General features: G+C 34.4%; 3 protein-coding genes and 1 pseudogene across 10 annotated transcripts; all 4 read right to left on the minus strand.

Moving 5' to 3' along the window:
* Window positions 1–1,058: 1,058 nt before the first annotated feature.
* On the minus strand, window positions 1,059–2,773 carry LOC123204093 (protein PHYTOCHROME KINASE SUBSTRATE 1-like). The gene has a single exon (XM_044620645.1). The coding sequence runs from the start codon at window positions 2,508–2,510 to the stop codon at window positions 1,323–1,325; it is 1,188 nt and encodes a 395-aa protein (XP_044476580.1). The 5' UTR covers window positions 2,511–2,773; the 3' UTR covers window positions 1,059–1,322.
* Window positions 2,774–3,135: 362 nt separating this feature from the next.
* On the minus strand, window positions 3,136–6,575 carry LOC123204092 (annotated as a pseudogene).
* A 2,963-nt stretch (window positions 6,576–9,538) lies between these two features.
* LOC123204094 (LIM domain-containing protein WLIM2b-like) lies at window positions 9,539–11,284 on the minus strand. The gene is made up of 5 exons (XM_044620646.1): window positions 11,150–11,284; window positions 10,786–10,882; window positions 10,655–10,674; window positions 10,112–10,201; window positions 9,539–9,919 (listed from the first exon to the last, which is right to left on the minus strand). Exons 1-5 carry the CDS (start codon window positions 11,282–11,284, stop codon window positions 9,641–9,643), a joined length of 621 nt encoding a protein of 206 aa, XP_044476581.1. The 3' UTR covers window positions 9,539–9,640.
* A 601-nt stretch (window positions 11,285–11,885) lies between these two features.
* LOC123204090 (serine/threonine-protein kinase BSK8-like) lies at window positions 11,886–18,473 on the minus strand. 8 transcript variants are annotated; one of them, XM_044620638.1, is made up of 12 exons: window positions 18,340–18,473; window positions 17,824–17,861; window positions 17,636–17,730; window positions 17,327–17,547; window positions 16,701–16,836; window positions 15,997–16,130; window positions 15,816–15,921; window positions 14,615–14,700; window positions 13,941–14,129; window positions 13,419–13,571; window positions 13,139–13,252; window positions 11,886–12,629 (listed from the first exon to the last, which is right to left on the minus strand). In XM_044620638.1, the coding sequence occupies exons 3-12, from the start codon at window positions 17,709–17,711 to the stop codon at window positions 12,384–12,386; spliced, it is 1,461 nt and encodes a 486-aa protein (XP_044476573.1). In that variant the 5' UTR covers window positions 17,712–17,730; window positions 17,824–17,861; window positions 18,340–18,473; the 3' UTR covers window positions 11,886–12,383. The 8 variants fall into 8 exon arrangements, with proteins under 8 accessions (XP_044476573.1, XP_044476576.1, XP_044476577.1 ...); XM_044620641.1 differs by having other exon boundaries at window positions 17,636–17,747; XM_044620642.1 differs by lacking the exon at window positions 18,340–18,473 and adding an exon at window positions 18,146–18,315.
* Window positions 18,474–20,473: the final 2,000 nt, after the last annotated feature.

A 20,473-nucleotide genomic window follows, 5' to 3' on the forward strand; every position in this document is an offset into this window, starting at 1 on the left:
AGCTCTCTCTTCATTTTGCATTGATGGCTTAACTATTGCAAATACTTCACAAGACAGATTTTATATAGTTTAGCTATAATAACATATTATTTAATAATTTAAGATTGTAAAATTATATATAAATCTTTTATTATATTTAGGTTTAATTCTCTGTTCTCAACCCTCCGCAATGGTGTTGCCCCATTAACTCATAATTGTTTATTAGATAATGAGATTTAGAGGTGTGTGTAGTCCAATTTGATACAATTTGAATATTTTTTTAAATTAAATTATATATATAGATACAGAGAAAATAATAAAACAAATATTAAAAAAAAAAACAAATTATACCCACAAACCCCCTTGACCCGGGTTGCAATTATGCCTGACAATGACACAATGTGATGGATGGGATAAGAGCCTAAAAAATAGTATTTGTGGAAAAGAAAAGAGAAGAAGAACAGATGGGATCCACCTGGGCTAGAAGATGGTTATAGAATTGAATGTAGCTACCAAACTTGCTCATGGGCATGTATTATCACGAGAACGACATCCCTAAACAGTTCTCATTGTCTTATTTATAGCGCTGCTGAAAGTTGCCATCATTCATTAATTTCCACTGAAATTAAGATAAAAACTAGACTCCGCAATGCTTGCTTGAACTTGTGGCGCTGCTTGACATCCACATGGAGATTGTTGTTTCAAAGTGTGACTCGACTCGAATTCAATAAGTGGTGGTTTGAAATGTGAATTTCCAATGAGTTACGTGCCATCAACCCAATCCCTAAGCCTATCACTAATCTCATATGGGGTGTTGAACTTCTCCGAATACAATTAAGTAAATGCAACAGTTATGACCTTGTTCACTTGATTTAGTCGAACAAAACGGGTATAACCAATGATGAAGCAAGATGACCTGTGTGAGAGGTGCAACCAATAAGTGGCAAGCCTGACTTTGAGCAACCATGGAAATCTAGTCGAAGAAGAGGCATAATACTCATGTCAAGTATCTCGTACTAAGGTGTATACAAAAAAGTTGCACAAGTGTAAGACAGAAATGAGAGCACAGTGTTTGCCAATGACATAAAAGATTCTTAAGCTTAATTGCATTATTATCTAAAAATTCAAAGTGAAAAGAAAATTTTCAGCTCGGTTTTCACCGAATCACCGTCCATTACACTGTGTTGCTTCATGTAAACAGAAAGTATAGCTTCACCTTCCCATAGGTAAAGCCATTTTTTGCTAATGGGAAATCAAACCTTGCATCAGTGTCAGCTTGTAGCTTCCTCACTGGCATGTGGGTGACTGGCCTGTGAGGCTCTTGTGGATGAAACTTGTTCTTCTCAGTTCTGTAAGCGTCTTAAGCAACTAACTGCTTTATGACTCTTGCAATCCAGTAGTTTGATTGAACAGCCAGTTTTCGCCTCTATCTCCGTGGCAACTTTACTTGCACCAGAAGTGGTTCTAAAATTTTCTGAGAGCATTGTTTCATCATAATCTGATATAGCTGAGAAATCAGCAGCACTCGCACTGACAACACTCTGCTCAAGGCTAGTCTCACTTGGCGCATAAGGAGTCTGACACATGCAGCCAGAGACACCATCAGATGTTCCCCTTGTGAAGAATGCCTGTCCACTGCCCGGTATGTTCTCTAATTCAAAAAGATCAGAACTATCATCACTCTCTATATCTTCATACTCTTGACTCCTCATTGAAGATGTTGGGAGCTTTGGGTTCTTTGGAGTTGCATCACAACTTGACAAAGACAATTTTCTCTCGAGACTCATTTCTATCACTTCCTTGTTCAGCTTATGTGAACCAAACACCTCTAGCGATTTTTGTGACTCTTCAATGGTTTTCTTCTTTTCCAACTGTCTTTTAATGGCCAGGTTTTGAACTGGTTTATGGAACTCATCTTTCACCTTCAATCTTGGCTGTAGCTTTATTCCATTCAACATGATAGGACTGTGAACAATTTGAGTAGCTTCTTTTCTGTGTTCTCTTCCCTGAATTGCCACTACATGCTCAACACTTGAACTCACATAAACTGATTTCTTACCAGAACAAGATCCATGGCAGCTAAGACCAGCAAGAAAACCACTCTTTCCATGTACCCTTTTTGGCTTACTTTGAGCTCGAGGTAGGCTTGTCTGATATGATGGCAATGGAGCAGTTTGGCCATTCAAATTTGCTTCAGAAATTACACCTGCTGTACCTGGCTTGCTCTTCGTTTTAGCATGGAGAAGTTCAACCTGGTTTGGTTTCCGGTAGCCATGAGCAGTTGCAGTATCTACAGTAATTGGACCATTATCTAATCTCACATTGCAGTATTTCTGAGCTTCAAAGATGCCAATTTCAGCTTCCTTGGACTTGCTTCTCTCCAAGCTTATTGAAGATGGAATGTCTGGGCTTGAAGTGATAGAATGATGCTGATACTGAACTGATTCTGTAATCTTTTGTATGAATTTATCTTCTGCTATGCCAGAAAATAAGACCTCAACAAGATCATTACTGTTCCTTCCACTGTCCATAATTATGGCTTAACTTACAAGAAGCCACACCACCAGATTTTTGATGCTGAGAAACTTGAGATGACAATCAAGAAATTTTTGAATCTAATACTTATGAACCTAGAACAAACACAACTTTTAGTTCTGAACCGACACAACTTTTGATTCTGAATAGACACAACTTTTGTCTCTAAACGGACACAACTTTAGATTCTGAATTAACTAAAAGCTATATTGGTTCTGAACAGATACAACTGTTAAAAATGAACAGTTACTACCACACCCAACAGTTGTATCTTGGTTTGTTCCAAAATAGATAAATATAATATTAAATCAGCTCACCTCCTGTCTAAATAATATCATTAGAACATACATATACATGTGTGTGTGAGAACCTTTCAAAGTGGGATTTTGGGTTTTATTCATTTCAAAATACAAAAACAATCTTACTATATATTCCTAACACAAACACAGAAAGGTGCAAATAACTTAAAGAAAAAACTTTTGATACTGAGGCTTGAAGATCATTTGGCTTCCTATGAGTAAATTTGTAGGGCTGCATGTCCAGTGATAGGAGTACAAGGTCCTACATGCTTGAAAGCAAGCCATCTTTTTTTTTTTTCTCCTCACTTGAAGAAGTCCCATGTGGTTTTCATTCTCTAACAAAATTTCATTATGAGATTTTATTATAAAAACAGGATCTTGCCAGCGCCTGAAGTATGAATCTTTATAAAATAATATATCCTACCTAGATATTCTATATCTACCTTCAAAAACACAATCAGATCAAAATTAAATGCAGTAGAAGCCATGCTACTGGGCCACTACTGCCGGAGAGACCTATGGTTAACTTCAGTAAAAATTGTTCCCCTGTGGAATCATACCACATCATTTCTCATTTCTCTCAGAGGATGCAGTACTGTTTTCTCCTGCAACCCAGTACTCCTTGACAGCAAATAATATCTTTATGGAGGCGAGAGGGCCATTCTCATGATCAACCATTTTTGTCTTCCACCTCATTGCTTTCACTAGATTCTTCACTTTAGTTAGCACATCCACTTGGTCACGAAATATGACTGCTCCTTCGGGCCGCAAAATTCTATCCATTTCCAGAAGAATATCTTCAGCATTACACCTGCACCAGTTGCATGCAAATATAGGAACCTTAAAAAAAATCTAACCAGCCACAAAAGAACAAAGAGAAAAAGATAAGCTCGTGAAAGTAATTTTGGCTACTTTCAAGGGTCTAGGTAGTTCTGAATGCATAGCATATGTTAACCAATTCTGTGTTCTGCCAATATGCCATGATATTAAATTGATTTGACTTCAATGTTTAATTTCCTTGTGTTATGATGATTAACACTAAATCATTCATTTCAATCAGAAAGAAGATGCTGTCTCAATAAAAGACTTACTTATCCTTATACAAGCTGAAAACATCACTTGCATGAATAAGGTCATATGTCCTGGGGTATGTGGAGAATGCTTCACACCTAGCAAAAGATAAAGTCAATTAACTATCAAAAGAAAAAACAATATTGATGAAAACAAAATAGTGAAAATCCAAGATGCCATAATCTTAAACAGAAATGTTGACTATAGTGGCCATTTATCATGACAATCAGAAATGTCGACTACCAATAGTACAATCATCCAAATCAGCTAAATACAGGTAAAGGCCGAATTAGAAAAGAAAGCCATTACTACCCCAAATCAGCCAAATGTTAATAGCATAAGAAGTAACTATGATCGTGAATTTCCTCCTGGAAAACTTTCTAGAATGACAAAAGCTCAAGCAAGTGTGGCTAGTGACCAAAGAATTTCATCAATGATGAGATAAATAACCCAAAAGATAACAAAATGATCAAAGTAAATATGAAAACTGTGAAAATCAAGGAAAAATCATATCAAAGTGCCAAATTAACAGTTGCCAGCCCCGGAAAAATATTTTTCTTGTATTTTTATCCTTTGACAGTTTAGTGTGAATCTGTCAGAATGAAACATTTTCTTCTTTCCAAAAGAAACAGATGTTGTGGGTTGAAAGAAATGCATGCTTCAATTAGATTAAAACAAGGCCTTTATGAGAGGCAGAATGGTACGAATAGGACTAGTACATAGTTGGCAAACATTAAAAAAAAAAAAAAAATACAAAGGTCATCCAGATGAACAAAATCAGGCCATATCATGTCATTCACATCCCTTGGAAACCCAAATAGTCCGCAAGAACCACACAAGTAGTGCAATGGAAAAAAAAATATGGTCCTTGTTCTTTATAAGTTACCAATCATGATATATGCCAATCAATCCCCGCTCATAAATAACACCAAGAGTGTCCTTCTCAGCTATTGTAGGCATAACATTCATAACCCACAATTTGGGAGATTCAATGGCTGCGGCAAAACTTCCTAAACCAGCATTCATATCCATTATGTTGCGATACCTCCCTGAATCAAGGATTTTGTTAACCCTCTTGTAAGCATTTACATGCTTCTTCCACAACCAATTGTCCTCCTTGTATACCTCAGCAGATACTCCTGGAATAGATCCACTATTATTCTGAATGGAACAGCATTGAGTCTTTCAGGAAATGGTATCCATTGTGCCCCAGCAACTTCATCTTGCCCGGTAGTCTCAGGAAAAGGAGTCAAACAACTCTCAATCTTCTTATACCTACACAACAGCAGAACATTGATATGCAACAAAACAGAACATACTCTGAAGCAAGGTAAGGAATCACAATATATAAACTAATTGATCTCCATATCCTCCCAAGTAAGTTGAAATCCTTTACCACGAATGTACACATAAATGAAATCCAAGAAATGGTAGGCCTTAAATCAGATCATTACTTGGTTCCACCAAGTGGCTAACAAGACTTGAACCCAATTCTCCTATAATTGTCCCAGGATTGAATCCATTTTCATAATAGCTGGGTTCATGCAGTGTCTCTTGGAAACAGATGCAATTAGTCAATAAACGTCTGTGAGGCAAATAAAGTAATTACCAGACATTTTCTGCATTCGTGGGGTGACACATGGTAGGTTGATAATCTTTTTCCTGGCAATTTGCGTAATTTTTTCTTTTTTGCCAGATGGCAGTTTCACCCTTTTCATACTTCTTTTCCCAGCAAAGAAGTTCAGCAATCTCTTCAATCTTTCTTTGTTCCACCTCAAGCTCCTCTTTAGGGCGTTTCCATGCTTGGAAATTAGTCCTCCAACTAATGGGAGGACCAGAAAGCACCCAGTAACCACCTGGTCTAAGAACTCGATCAACTTCCATCATGTACATTCCATCTGCAGAAAGAATTCCCATCCATGTGTTAAAAATCCCTAAAATTAACAGTATTTATGAATCAAATAACAATAATTGCACATGGCTCTTCATTGAATTACTGTGTATTCCACTTTTCAGCTTCGGTTTGCATATAAACTGCCTTATCTATTAATCTGTAAAAGTTATAGTACTCACTATTTGAACTCCAAGGAATCAAGCATCGAGAACAATGAGCCATGTCAAAAGCCCTAGAAGGATACGGTAGCTTTATAGTTCCAAGGACACCAATAACTGCAGGTACACCTCTTTCCAAAGCAAATTGAACCTGTGCTTCATGAGAGTCTCTTGGTGCAAATGACATTGTTATAACATTTTTTTTAAATAGGTATGCACCCAGCTTGCAACCTACTCACCAACCATAAATCAGTTGAAGTAAATGAAACGCTGAATCCATTAATTGTATATTAACTTCACAGACTAAAAATGAGCAAAAGATAAAAGTGGAAAAACAATAAATTCTAAAATCGGAAGAACAGGTCCATAACTATGCAAATTATTCTAATAAGAAAATCATAAATAAAAGACAAATTAATAAAAGGTGTAAAATCCCAACAAGGAAACATGTGTATCTGTGCTGAAGTGAACAACCTTGTTTATAGAATTGAACTTACCCCACATCCAGTATCAAGAGCTGTTCTAACCATCCTATTATCCATTGGGATCACAGATGCAAGTTCATTTATATATGCATCTGCCCCATGAGGAAACTGTGTTCCTCCACCAGGAAATTTAAATATATTGCCTTCATACTGAATCCAGTTCTGAACAGCCTTCTCAACTGTCAAGCTCTTATAAGGTGCATTTGCGTAGGTTACATAGTCACGACTCTTTGGCCAAGGAAATGGAGTTGAATATCCTTTGGGAGCCGGAATAAGACAATTTAACTTCTCTTGTTTAGGAGGACAATGCCGTTCCCTGTAGTTCATGTTTTCCCGGGGAAATGTCATTGCCCTCATTTGATCATGACAGGGTGTGTAATCAGTGTATTGTTCATCACATGGCTTGAAATCCTGGACCATAGATTTTGAATCACCTGTTGCCTCATCATCTCCATCATGATGAGTTTCATAATTCAGATTGTTGAGAATACCACAATCTGTCTGTCTGGTGATATCTATAGCAATTTTGTCACCTTTCCCAAAACCACTTCGCTGCCATGCACCCAGGATATAGAAGAAACAACATAACCCAAATATAATGAACAATGACAGCGAGCTCCCCCTAGTTCTACTGTCTCCTGAGTTTCCTTTACTTGCCACTGTGTATCTGAAATTTTTTTTAATTAAATAATCCCAAAAAGTACGTCAAAGTAAATGACTATAGACATGTGTATAATTCTAACATGCACAGGTAAACGAAATCTCAAGATTCAGTACAAGGATGAATGTTTATACAAAAATGACTACATCAAAATCTCGAAACTCTAATTTTGAAAAACAATTGCAATGTGTCAAGTCAAGAAACCACTCTCTTTCAAAACATCATAACAAGACAATTATTCAATCTTTCGGCATATATAGCATGAATCGATTCACATATGGCTAATCAAATGAGAAAAAAATACATCTTTCCCTCCATTTTAACAATCAAACATGAATCCCATCTCTATAGAATCCTAAGCTAAGATTTCAATGTCACCCGATGATGATTTTAAGATTCTGAAAATGAATAATGCTATTATTCCAAGAATAAAAAAACAACCTTTGAAACTAATCACTGCAAATGTTCAAGATGTAAACCACTCAAACATGGCATAACTGTAAATAAGTCAAGCTCTGCTGTCGATTTTTTATACACAAAGCCAGAATTAAAAAGAAACAAGAAAATAAAATTCCACTTGCATGGAAATGAAATGAAGCTTTGAAAATCGATTCAATTGATGAAGAAGAAATCAAGACATTGATGATGAAAAACGATTCAATAGATCTAAATTAATATTTGAAAAAACTCTTACTTGTTGTAACGAGAAGAGAAATCAAGACATTGATGATGAAAATGAATCAAAATTCTTAGCGCGAAGAAGCAGAGAGTTGGTTGAAAGGTACGATGTTGATGCTGCTTCTTCCAATCAGGAAACGCCACGTAACTTAGAAGTTAATCACCATTGCCCACCCAAAATTTAGCCTGAGATCATTTTTACCAATTAAATATAAAAATTACACTTTCCCACCCAGAACCTAGGAGTGAGTATACACACCGGTATGAACCGGAACTAGTGATGGCATCGGGAAAGGGTGGGGAGGGGATCTAGTTCTGTCTTCAGCTCATCCTCATTATAGAGATGAAAATGATTTATCGTCTTCTCCATGTGAATAATAATCTCCTCCCCATCCTCTCCGTTCTTGCCCCAGTGCCCGTTTTTATCTTAATTCCTATAAAAAAAGAAAATTTATTTCTCATATCCTATAAAAATAATATAAATATATTAAATAATAAAATTAATTAAAATTAAAACCAATTTATTATTTTAAATATCACAAATATTATATATTAACTACTTTAATATGTATAACAAAAATATAAATAAATTTCAAAAACATAAATAATATAAAAAGTATAAAGATATGTTAGTATTTTAAGTAAAGATATTAATATAAATGGATAGAAATAGAGACGAGGGCAAGACGGTAATATATATATATCTTCGTTTTCGATTGTAAAGATTTTTTTTGTTCATATTTTCATCCCTTATTATATTTTTATCAAAAAATCTTTTTTGTTAGGATTAAAAAGCCTAAATTCAGACTAAAATTCTCATTTCTAGCTGAAATACCCAAATACACTATGTTTCAATTTTGGCTTCTACCTCGAATTTGTTTTTCAAAAACCGACCCGAGAACTAGATCCAAGACCATTTTAATTTATTCTACAAACAAAGTAATTTTGTTCACCGATCGTAATCTTTAATCCATATTTCTGAATCCTCTCACGTAAACCAATAACTGTAAATTTTCTTGACTTTCGCCTGTAATACATGAACCCGATTTCTTGCCCTTTGCCCTAGACTCAAGTTCTCGGCTTTTGTAAACCAACTTCATTCAACTCAACAATTTCTCGAATTTCTACCGAGAAACATGATAGTGGCTCTAATACCAATTTTGATAGGTATCCGGTTCTTCTCTTCGTTCTGGTACTACAGCCGAAACAGTCTCCTCTCCACACAATTTTCCTTACGGAGGAAATTGACATGATAACACCAACAGGAACACAAAAATCTCCGAGTAATGAATGATTTATTATTATGAGGCTGAAGCTGCCCAAGCTTCAGTAAACTCATTGGGCCGAACAGATTAAAGCCAACTTTAGCAAATTAATGGGCCTACATTGAATTTTAATTAATTTTAATAAACGATACAAAAAATAAAATAATACATATAAATTATAATAATAAATCAAAATATAAATTTAGAGTTTAAAAAGTTAATTTTATATGTGAAGTGTTGAATTTAGGGTGGAATTCCATTTGAACTATTCAAATTCGGTGTGTTAAGTTTAAGCCAAAGATTGAACTCGTTTTAAAATAAATCGAATTCAATTCGATTTGAACATTTGAATTCAAACTTAATTTAAATTAAATTATTTTCAAACTGAATTTAAAACTTAACTCGTAAATTTTGACATGATATTTAATTAGACCTGATGTATGTTTGATCTGGAGTTGGATAGAATTGAAATTGTATAAATATAGAACAAATTGGCCTGTAGAAAACCTGGCCTTCCCATTTAGAATAAAATTTTCAATAAATAATGAGGAAATTAAATCATTATTCCATCTACAGGAATGGAGTTCTATTGAAGCCAAACTGAGATGGATTTGATTACTTAGATGTGGCTTCTGCATCTTGTGTTGATTTTGGTTCGGGTTCTGGTTCAGATTCAGGTTTTGCAGTGTCTGGTATAGGAGGGACGTCCATTTTCTTCGTTGAAGAACACTTGTTGAGATGAGTGTAGGAGCCCTTCTCCTTGAACAACTGTGTAAAGTGGGGCTTACAGTAAAGGACACCGTCCAAGGCGGCGTAGTTAGAAGTCGTTAGAAAGCAACCACCGTGAGAACACCTGAAGCATGTCTTATGGTAAAATTCTCCTTCCACAGTCACCTTTTGATTACAATCCAGAACTAGAAGCGTCAGAAATCAATCATTATGACAAAATTTACTAATTTTGTAATGATGTGTCTCAACACATGATTGAGCGATTAAAAAAACAAACAATCATATCATCCAATAATATGGTGCATATGAGTTTGTTTAGGCTCATATTCAGTAATTAACAAGCTCTGACCAACCGACCTTCTCAAGAGGGTATACTGTTTTCTTGCATAATGCACACTTGTCTTGAGTTCCAGAGAACTTGAAGGAAAGTTTGCTGGGGCTTTTTGTCTGCAGATTCAAGCAATTAATATTTGAGTTCATACATGCATTAATAATGGGTATGAACAAGAGACAATTTTGATGTGTCATCATGTGATTCTAAATCTAAAAATACATTCGAATTGAACTCAAATCATCTCAAATGAGTTGAACTAGAGTTGGATTGCCCAATCTCAAGTTTGAGTTAACTTGGGTCGCATTTTTTCCAATAACTTATAATCTACTATGATGATTTTTTTTTTTTCTCTATTGATTCTTCATTTCCAATTACTCTTCTTCTCTTGTACTTTTCAGCAACCTTTTTATCACCTCATTGCTAACTCAAGCTAACTTTTCTATAGTCAAGCTCGAGTCGGCCCTTAGATAATATTTATACTCGTATTTATATCTATTGTTAATGCATGAGATATTATAATACAAATATATACAACATATATGAAGTAGTGGGTAGAATTTAAATACCAGGGTTGGAGTTTTCGCGGCTGAACAATCATTTAAAAAAAAAAAAAGGTAGATGTATTAGCCCAAGAATAAAAGAATTGGTGAAAATGTAATCTGTGATGGTACAATTAACAAAGTTAGTTCTTTCTGACCTTGAAATTTATTTGTAAAACTCCCAGTCTCCTTGAAAAGTTGCTCAAAATGAGGCTTGCAGTACAAGATTCCTTCAATGGTTGAATATCTCCCCATCTGTAACACAAATATACATTTTCAAAAATCATGACTGAAATGGAAAAAAACCAGTGTTTTATTTTATAATCCAACCACACCCCTCGGTCGAAACGGTTTAACCAGGACCTGGAATGGAGCGTCATCGTTAGACTGGGAAACATTTATTGTTTATCATCAGCCTACGTTGATTAAGACTTGGACTGGCCATTTGACCAGGTCAATGCCATGGTCTGTTTTGGAAAACATTGGAAAAAAAGGATAAGAAAGAAGAGATTAAGGTTAAACCTGAAGAACTCCATTGCAGTGGCTGCATTTGAAACAGGTTTTATGGTAAGGAACTCCATCAGCTGTTATCATTTCAGCAAAGTAAACAGTCTTATCACAAGCCTTGCACTTGGGATGAGTGCCATTGAATGACATGTTCTCTTTTCTTATTGTTTTATCTAAATTTTTCTCTGAGAAAAAAGATCTAATCCTTCAGGATCATATAGGTAGAAAATTTGACGTCCGAAAGAGATGAAACGTAATAGAAGGTAAATATTGCTGAACATGAATGGAGAATGTGAATTACAGGGTGTGATGTAACTAAGAATAGATTTGAAGAAAAAAGGAAAAGATGATTGAAGATGATAGTATTTCGGGGACAATCCAGATATATGAATGAAGACCAAAATTACAGCCACTTTTCTTCCGAGTTTTATGCATGAAATTAGCTTGACTTCAATTAGAAAAATTACCCTTCTGTTATTCAATTCGGTATTTAATCATAGCAAGACTAAAAAATTTCTATGGCTTCACATTTATTACCCGCAAATGGGCAAACCACTTCAGGCAAAACAAATTTATTGGATGTTAGAAATTTTTATACGAGGATTCAACACAATCAACTATTCCTATAATCCATAATTTTAAATTCAGTATTCTATGATTTATATGTGGATCCTATGAAACTAAATAAATTATATTCATGTATTTTACATGACTCTAGAAAGCAATAAAAATTTATGGATGAGGAAATAAATAACATCACACAAAAAACAGACAATTCCATCGAGTCATAAGCAGGAGTCCTGTACATAAGTTACAGCCACAACATCATCTCATATTCATCCTTTGAATGCAACCTTAGAAGAAACTCAAAACCCTCTACAAACATTATGTAATGTAATTCTATTCCAAGAGTCTAAATTATTCCCCAATATTCTTGTATTCAAAGTCCGCAGTCAAATGAAAACAAGGGCAGATTTTGATAAATAAACACTACCGTCCCAATTATCCCAACAATCCAGCCAAAACCAACCCATCCAATAACTTTGTGAAAGAATATGTGTCAAAAGACCAAAACCCCACCACCTCACGTGTACAGTAAATCAGGACCATTTCGGCTTGTGCAACTCCGTGGTCTGCTTTATAGATCCAGAAATCTTTTCGTCATTGTCTTGAAATTGAGAAGTGAGAACCATGTATATGCCGTTTGTGTTAATCAAAGATTTATTTCGACTTCATTTTTCTCTTATCATCAAGCATTAGCATTCCTCCTATTTTCGAAGATAGAACCCTCTCTCAGAGTTGTCTGTGCCTCATTTTCCCTCCCCGATGCAAAAAGAGCAGCAGCTTGTAAGTAGGCGGCGATATGCCAAACAGGAGATATCACCTGGGCTTGTAATGCATCATTAAGGGCTTCCTGTGGCATGTCACTCATCAGATAAGACAGACTGCGACGTGCAAAAACCGTGGGGGATACCATTGTTCCAACATCAATGAACTGCAAATATCATAAACTGCCAGCTCAACATTGGAACTACTATATTACTGTAGAAAAAAACATGTCTATTGAAGGGCCAAAAAAATATGCTATAATAATCATCAAACGAAACTTGTTGTCAGGACACTAATCTTTTCCCTTCAATTCTATTTAACTTTGAGGGGGAAAAGAAAATAACAAAACAGAACAAAAGTAACTGTGCTGCCACCACCATAACACCTACCATTACTATTTAACCTTTTAACTGACAAATACATGTATAGTGAAATTCTCCAACAACAAAGGACTTAAAGTAAATAAAGAGAAAAAACAATGATGCAAAGATAGAAGCAAATGAAAGGCACTTCTACAGCATGTGAAATAAAGTTTGAAGCAGTTCTTTCCGTTGGGGCTTTACTGTTTGTGTGAATTAGAGCTAAGGTAGGCAACAAAATAATTGGTTAATTTTCGCTGTTATTACTTGGAAAATTAAAGGGCATGTAGAAAAAAGAACAGAGAAACAATTTAACCTGTGTATAGCATTCAATGGAGGCTCTGAAATCTTTGTGCCTAAAAGCAGCATCACCCTTTTTCTTTGCATTTAATGTTTCCTGCATCTGGTTGGTCCACATCTGGAAAGAAAGCTGAAAAAGGAATACAACCACAAGCAGACACCAAAGGCAAAACGAAGTTCATTGATACCAGAGAAACATATATTAGGCTTAGATTTTAAAGAATATCTACATTATGACCATATTAACAAACTGAAATACCAAAAAATAAATTTTTGGCCAAACTGTGGGAACAAACCTCTGTAGCTGCACCCTCATCGTCTTTATATCCAAGCTTTTCCAAGGTCTCATGAATGGCAGTCAAATCCATTCTTAAGCAAGCATCACCAAGTGGTGATAGAGATAAAGCTGCAGCATCATGCTGTATGCCCATCAACACGTGAGAAGGGGCCTGCAAAATGACAATTCCAGTAACAGACAAGTATCATTTGAATTTTAAGAGTCAACAAAGCCAATGAACTATGAAAAGAGAGAGAATATTATATCGTTTTTGGGGAACATTAATATATTCTGGAGCCAGAAAGCTCATAACATTAACCAACTGCCTTTTTGTCCTATCAAGGACCAGTTTAGACAAACTCCACAGGCAGATGGCAGGCCACATAAGACAATATTAGTAACAAGAATCAATCATAAGCTTTTCATAATAATGGCTATACTTCATCATCTTAATGGTTCTAATGACTTTAACAAAGAAGAGGCAGTGTCTTTGAATGTTGAACTGACTTAAAAAATTATTTTAAAAAAAAAAAAACCCAACCTCAGTATCCTTCTGAAGAGGAACCAAAGCAGCAACTAATGACCTCGGATTCGGCCGTTCTCGTGGCTCATATTGTAAACATCTTGAGGCTAAACGCACTAAGTCAGTTCCTTCATCATGAGAAAATTCGCCTTCCAAACAAGAATCTGTCAGTGTCTGAATGTTCCTGTCCCGTATTAGGTCCAACGCCTAAAGGAAACAATGTAGATGAATGTTATATGTGCAATTTTAAAAGCCCTTCATGCTTGCATTAATATCCAAGCAACAAACATAACTATAAAATACATTCAAGTTTATCAGACAGGACTACAATCAGGATGACTGTCACATATATAACTTCTGGAATTGTTGTTAAAATCACATTCAAATCAATAGCCATAGGAATTCGGATTAGTCATTCAAGTACTGCACTGACTCTTAACAAAGATCTGAAAAAATAATGTCTATATACAATGGCAGTCCAAATTTCCACAAAGGCACCGAATAGAACTAAAAACAAAAGAAAATTACATTTCTAAAGCAGAAAGAAGTTTACATGCAAAATCATTAAAAAGATAAATAAACAGTAACTGACAGTTGATAGCCAGTAAGAATATGCACAAGGAATATGTGCAAGGAGAGAGGAGAGAGATGTATTATGTTGTATGTAATGGTCTCAGCTGGAAAGAACTTACGTGACTTGGAGGAATATGTTTTCCACTGAGAAGGTCAAGCAAAAGGGTGCCAAAACTGTATATTACACTTTCTGGAGTTACTCTTCCTGCAGAAAGAATGCGATATAGGGATTATATAAGGCACAAGAAATCAATGGGAAACAATCAAAACAGTAACAAGGATATGAGATTAGATATGCACACAGAATCCATGAATCGCATACAGTTAAACAATCATATAAGCTAAGGAATTTAAAGCGGTTAATAAACTATCAAATAGAACTCCATTCATTATCCAAGATATCAAGATGTAAGAAAGTGCCAATACCTTTTGACCACCTTTCCTTTTTTCTTTCCTAGTACCCATAAATATCTCCAATTTTCCAATATTCATACAATTCAAAATTAGGGGCTACTTGGAAACCTATAACCTTAACAACCAGGAAACTTACAGTATAATTATATCCAAGTAAGTGTCCCAAAGGTTTGAACATCTAACCTCTAAGTTATGGGGGCAGCAAGAAAAAAAATTATTACATCAGCATCAAGACCGAAATACAAGTGTAAGAATGTTAGAGACCTACAGAAAATTATCTGGCAATATCGAGGAGAAAGTTCCTCCCTGATTACAGCCACCAATTTCTAAATTCTTCTCTGTCTTCCCTTTCTCCCTTTCGTGTCTTATTCCCATTTCCACATTGTGCCCACACTCCTTCCGGTCTCCTTTGTTTCCCATGTGTCCCCTTTTTCTGTTATAGTCACTAACATTTCCACCTTACCACAATTTAACATTCCCATGCTTGCACCCTTATGCTTACGTTTGTAGACCTTAGTGATGGGAGGTCTAACAAAGAACTTATGGGGGCAGCAAAGAGAGAGAGAGAGAGAAAGAAAGAGAGAGATTATTGATGACTGTGTTAATAATTGACTAAAATCCAAGCTCAATATGATAGAAATAAATTTTTTGTTTTTATTCTGGAATAAACATGACCAACCCATTTAATAAGCCGTCAAGGTCATATAATTTCCATACAAAATAATAATAAAGTTGCCAAAGTGGGGCAGAAAAGTGGCACAGGCAGGAAGCATATTTTAACAAACTAAAATACTTAGATTATCAGATCTAGAACCTGGTATTCAATTGCCAGTACCATAGATATACCAAGATATCCAAATAGATGATAAATGAACAGAAAATATCTATGGGTACTTTTATGGTTACCAGTTCGCAGGTACTCAGGTGGAGTAAAAGCCAAGTTTGTACTGTAACTTCTTCCATCTCTGCTGTTCTTCATCAGGCCAAAGCATGAGAGTCTAGGGTTGCCATCCTGATAAATAAAACAAAATATGCTAAATCCTATTTAGAAAATGAATGATATATTTTATAGAAGTAACATACTTACATCATCAAAGACAATCCTATATGCATTAAGGTCATGGTATAAGGCACGCCCTTTACTGGTACAATACTCTAGAGCTTCAGCAAGATGTAAAGCCACCCTTAGGCGCATAGCCCATTTCATTGGTTGTGTTTCCCCTGAATAAATTGTAAGTGAATGTCAACTGTAAAGTCAAATAATGTAATTTATGATTGTTCAACTGAGCCAACTGAAAAATGCAAAGGAATACAAATGGAAGCCCAATTATATTTCACAAACTCCATATTAAGGAAGTCTCATGTACTGACATTAACAAACAAAAACATAAACAGAATATAGCATAAAAAATCTGATTGTCAAAAAGTCCAACTATACCGAGAAAGTCATGGAATGAACTTTTCCCTAATGTAAAAAAGTGTTAAAAATAGAATGTATCACAGAATCTTTCCAAGTAAGAAAACCACTACCATATGGCCCTCCAAATATCATAACAAAGATTGTATCTACAATAGAGTGAAGTGAAGAAGAAAGGCTATATGAAGAGTAAATTATTCATCTTTTTATGCAACTGACATAAACCTTATCCGGAAAAGCAAAAGAATATTAATGCTAGTTGCTTCATAAAATGCAACTGTAGTGACAGAGTTATGATAACTGCCAGATCATACATAAGAATGAGCATCATAATAATAAATTTCTCATAGAAGGAGATAAAAAACCAAACTTACAATGAAACAAGTGCTTTGCTAGTGTATCATTAGGCATATATTCAGCAACAAGTAATCTTTCATCACCTTCACAGCAGCAACCAAGTAAATTTGCCAACCTATGATTTCGAAGCTGACCAACAGATTTTGCTTCTTCCTAAAATAATATTAAGTCAAATGTTAACACACTAAAAGATTTATGCAAGGACAAAAAGATAACTACAGAAGCAACTATTAATACCATAAGCTTTCAGTCAAACATGAAGAGAACTATTTTGAATGACCGTTATTTATGCAAATGATAGAATCTTTTCAATGTATCACAATAACCATACAACAGATAAGAGTTCATCTTGAACTACTAATTGTTATAAAGTCCATCAAATAAACATAAAAATGGCAATACTTTATGCCTCAACACAGTAGAGTCGAGAAGAAAAGTGGGTCATTTGTGTAGAAAACTTCAGACATGCCCTATACGATAAACACAGAGTAAAGACCACAGTTAAGCAACATAGTGAATTATGAGTACTCAAAATTTTCAACCTAAAACATGACAACGAATATACAGACTGGGCTAGCAAGGGGATGATGAGAAATGATGAAGCTCTAATATCAAAATGCTATATATAGAAACATGTATTTACCAAAAATTGTCGAGCATCAGGCCACGCAGACCTATTAAACCGTTTAACAGCAATCCGCCTTTGATTCTCCAACTTGCCCTTATAAACCACATTCGGAGCTTTTTCTCCATGTTCAGAAACTATATTTTCTACAGCAAATCCAGATGTAGCCATCTTGAGTGTCTCAAAAGAGTACTCAAAAAACACTGGCACATCATCGGCTTCACCCTGCTCCTCGTTTTCTGCAAACCACCAAAAAACTCAAAACTAACAATCAGTCCCCTAGTAGCAGAAACAAAGAAACCAGAACCAAATCCCCAATTCACTTACCATCATCATGATCTTCAGGCCTTGCTCCGCCATAATCCAAACAACACGCGGAGAGCTTTGAACACTCACAGCCCATCACAGTACCAACAATTCAACTGCCAAACCCAGCAACCTTAACAACTTCAAATAAGAAACCTGATCTCAAGTTCTACACTACTGACACGATAATTGAAAATAGAATTACAAACCCAGTTTCCAAATGCCATTTAAAGCAACCCCAATTGACCTGTGAAATAAAAATTGACTCAAATATTCATTTCAGAGCTACACGAAGCTAACAAAGAAGTAACAATTGTTAGAATCCTATTGCAACATCATTTTCTCTTCTAGCGAAATAAAACCCAGAATCAACTAAACATAATTAAATCAATACGACAACTATATCGCTTATTTAGGTGAATTTCAATCTTGTTTCATAAAATCACTAAATAAAAATTTGAAAAAAATCACACTCAGAACAAAATATTCAAAACACTACTTTCATTCAGTTTCCTCAACTTTCTCACCTACCAAACACGGAGATAACAACTTTTAGTCAACTCAGTAGCTGGTCAACAAACACTTATCACTTTCCCACGGAAACTTCAGGCAATTATTATTTTTGTTCAGTCAATTCAAACTAATTTTAGCTCCAGAAAGAAAAAGAGATAGAGAGAGAGAGAAAGCAAAGCAAGAGATAGTATATGCAGAGAAAAATTCAGAACCTGAAATGAACCAAACCGATTCCTCGTTGTCGATTCGGTCAAAAGAAGTTTCAAAAAAAAAAGTGAGAGCTCTTTTCTCTTTGCTTTTTGTTGGTTTTGGAAAATAAATTCATTTGCGATTTGGAATTTTTTATTAATTACAATTAATACATAAAAATTAATCATATATATTGTTCTTGCTATGATGTTGATATAAATAAATATTTTTAAAACTGAATCAATCATCAAATTACTCATTTTATTAATTTATGATTTAATTGATTCAATTACATAATTAATCAATTTAATTTATTTTCAAATTATTATATATATTTTTAATAGAATAAATATTTATTATATTTTTTTAACATAAAATATGTGAAGCATAATTTCAAATAGATTAATTAAATAATTTACATTTTATTATATAAATTAAAAAATTATAAATTATTGGTTTTAAATATTTTTTTTGTCCAACAAATTTATCAAGTTCTACTGAATTTCAAATAAGGCAATATTTATATATATTGTGAAATCAGATCAGAATATAAATTAGTTTATGATTTAATTGATCGAATCAAGTACTCTAATCTAATTTTAAAAACACTGATATAAATGAGAGAGTTCCCATCATCGTGGACATTTCTCATTTCCCTAATAAATTATTGTGGTTTTGGGTATAAATGAATGTTAAGCTAGGGGAAATTTCAGGTGAGTCGAGCTCTAGCCTCATTAAGTTTGAGTTCAGCTCAATTTGAAATAGTTAAACTTTTTCCAAATCAGTTTGAGTTCAGAAATATTTGGAATTCGGCTACAATATTATAGTCAAGCCAAAATTGATCAAAATAAAATTGTTTTTATGCGTATTGATAAAAATGATATTATTTTATCGATTCGAATCAAATTTTTTTATATTTGTAAGTTTGGCAAACCAAGCACCCCCAAACTTAAACTTAAGCCCCACACTATAAAATCCTTAAGTTACAGCTTAAACTAACTTAAATCAAGCTCATTTTAAATTTATTTGAGTTGAGCGAACAAACGAGTTTAAACTAACTTAATTTGAATTTGCCTTTAATGTTGAGATTTTTTTTGATTCCATGAAGATACCAATATATATAGCTAAATTTTGGAATATGGGTATCATGAGATTGATATCATTTGGTATTAGTTCAACTATCATGTCTCACTGTTATAATCATATAGTGCGGATGATGATGTCAACATTTTAGCATTCCCTCAACCTTAACTCATGTCTCTTAATTACAAAAGTATAATGTCGATGATGATGTTTAGGGATATAAATTGAGGTAAAGATTTGTGAGAACCTCTTAACTCAACTCAATTAATGCTTCAACATAATATTGTTGTTGATAAATTAAGATTTAAATATAATTTTTTGAACTGAATTCTAATTGAATTATTCTGCATTGAGTTTGAGCTGATAATTCAATGTCTCAACAAGCTTGAGCTCTTCTATGCTATCAAGTTGTGAACATGATTTAGCCCAACTTAACTTGATTACATTGATTATAGTATGGTTGTGTCATTCCTACAAAGTTTTGTACAATATTTTTAGAAACAAATTAGACATCTATTTGATGAAAGGAACGGTTTGATTCAATTAGTAATCGAGTCAAACTCAATCTTATACCTAATCTACTTGGATGGTTTGAATGATGTTTAATCTAATTAAATTTGGTTTAATTATAAAAATAAATTTTATATAAATTAAAATTAATTTAATTGATAATTGATAATTTAACCCATCAACAAACCAACTGTTATGATTTTTGGCTGAATTTGTGAAATGGGCCAGAAGAAGCGAGACAAAGGGGCTATACGAAGGCGAGCAGGAAGCAACAAAAAGATGTTTACAACTTACATTATTATGATTTAAAGTGGGTAATTTCAACTGTGGTTTCTGATACTGACTTACTGACTGAGCCAATCACGGAAGCTAAAATCTGTCTGTTGTGGTCAAAACGTGTGAGGATTTGTCGTTTTAGTCATTTCAACATTTACTTTATTCAAAACCATTTAGCATCTAGGGTTGACAAGTGTCACCTCCCACTCAAATCCCAGATCTTCCAAGATCCAATTTGCCTGTAGAGGTTCAATCCGACTTGACCCGATACATTAAATGGCAAAGTGG

This window comes from Mangifera indica, chromosome 20 (genome assembly GCF_011075055.1).
Source record: "Mangifera indica cultivar Alphonso chromosome 20, CATAS_Mindica_2.1, whole genome shotgun sequence".
In the NCBI taxonomy this organism is placed as follows: Eukaryota; Viridiplantae; Streptophyta; class Magnoliopsida; order Sapindales; family Anacardiaceae; genus Mangifera; species Mangifera indica.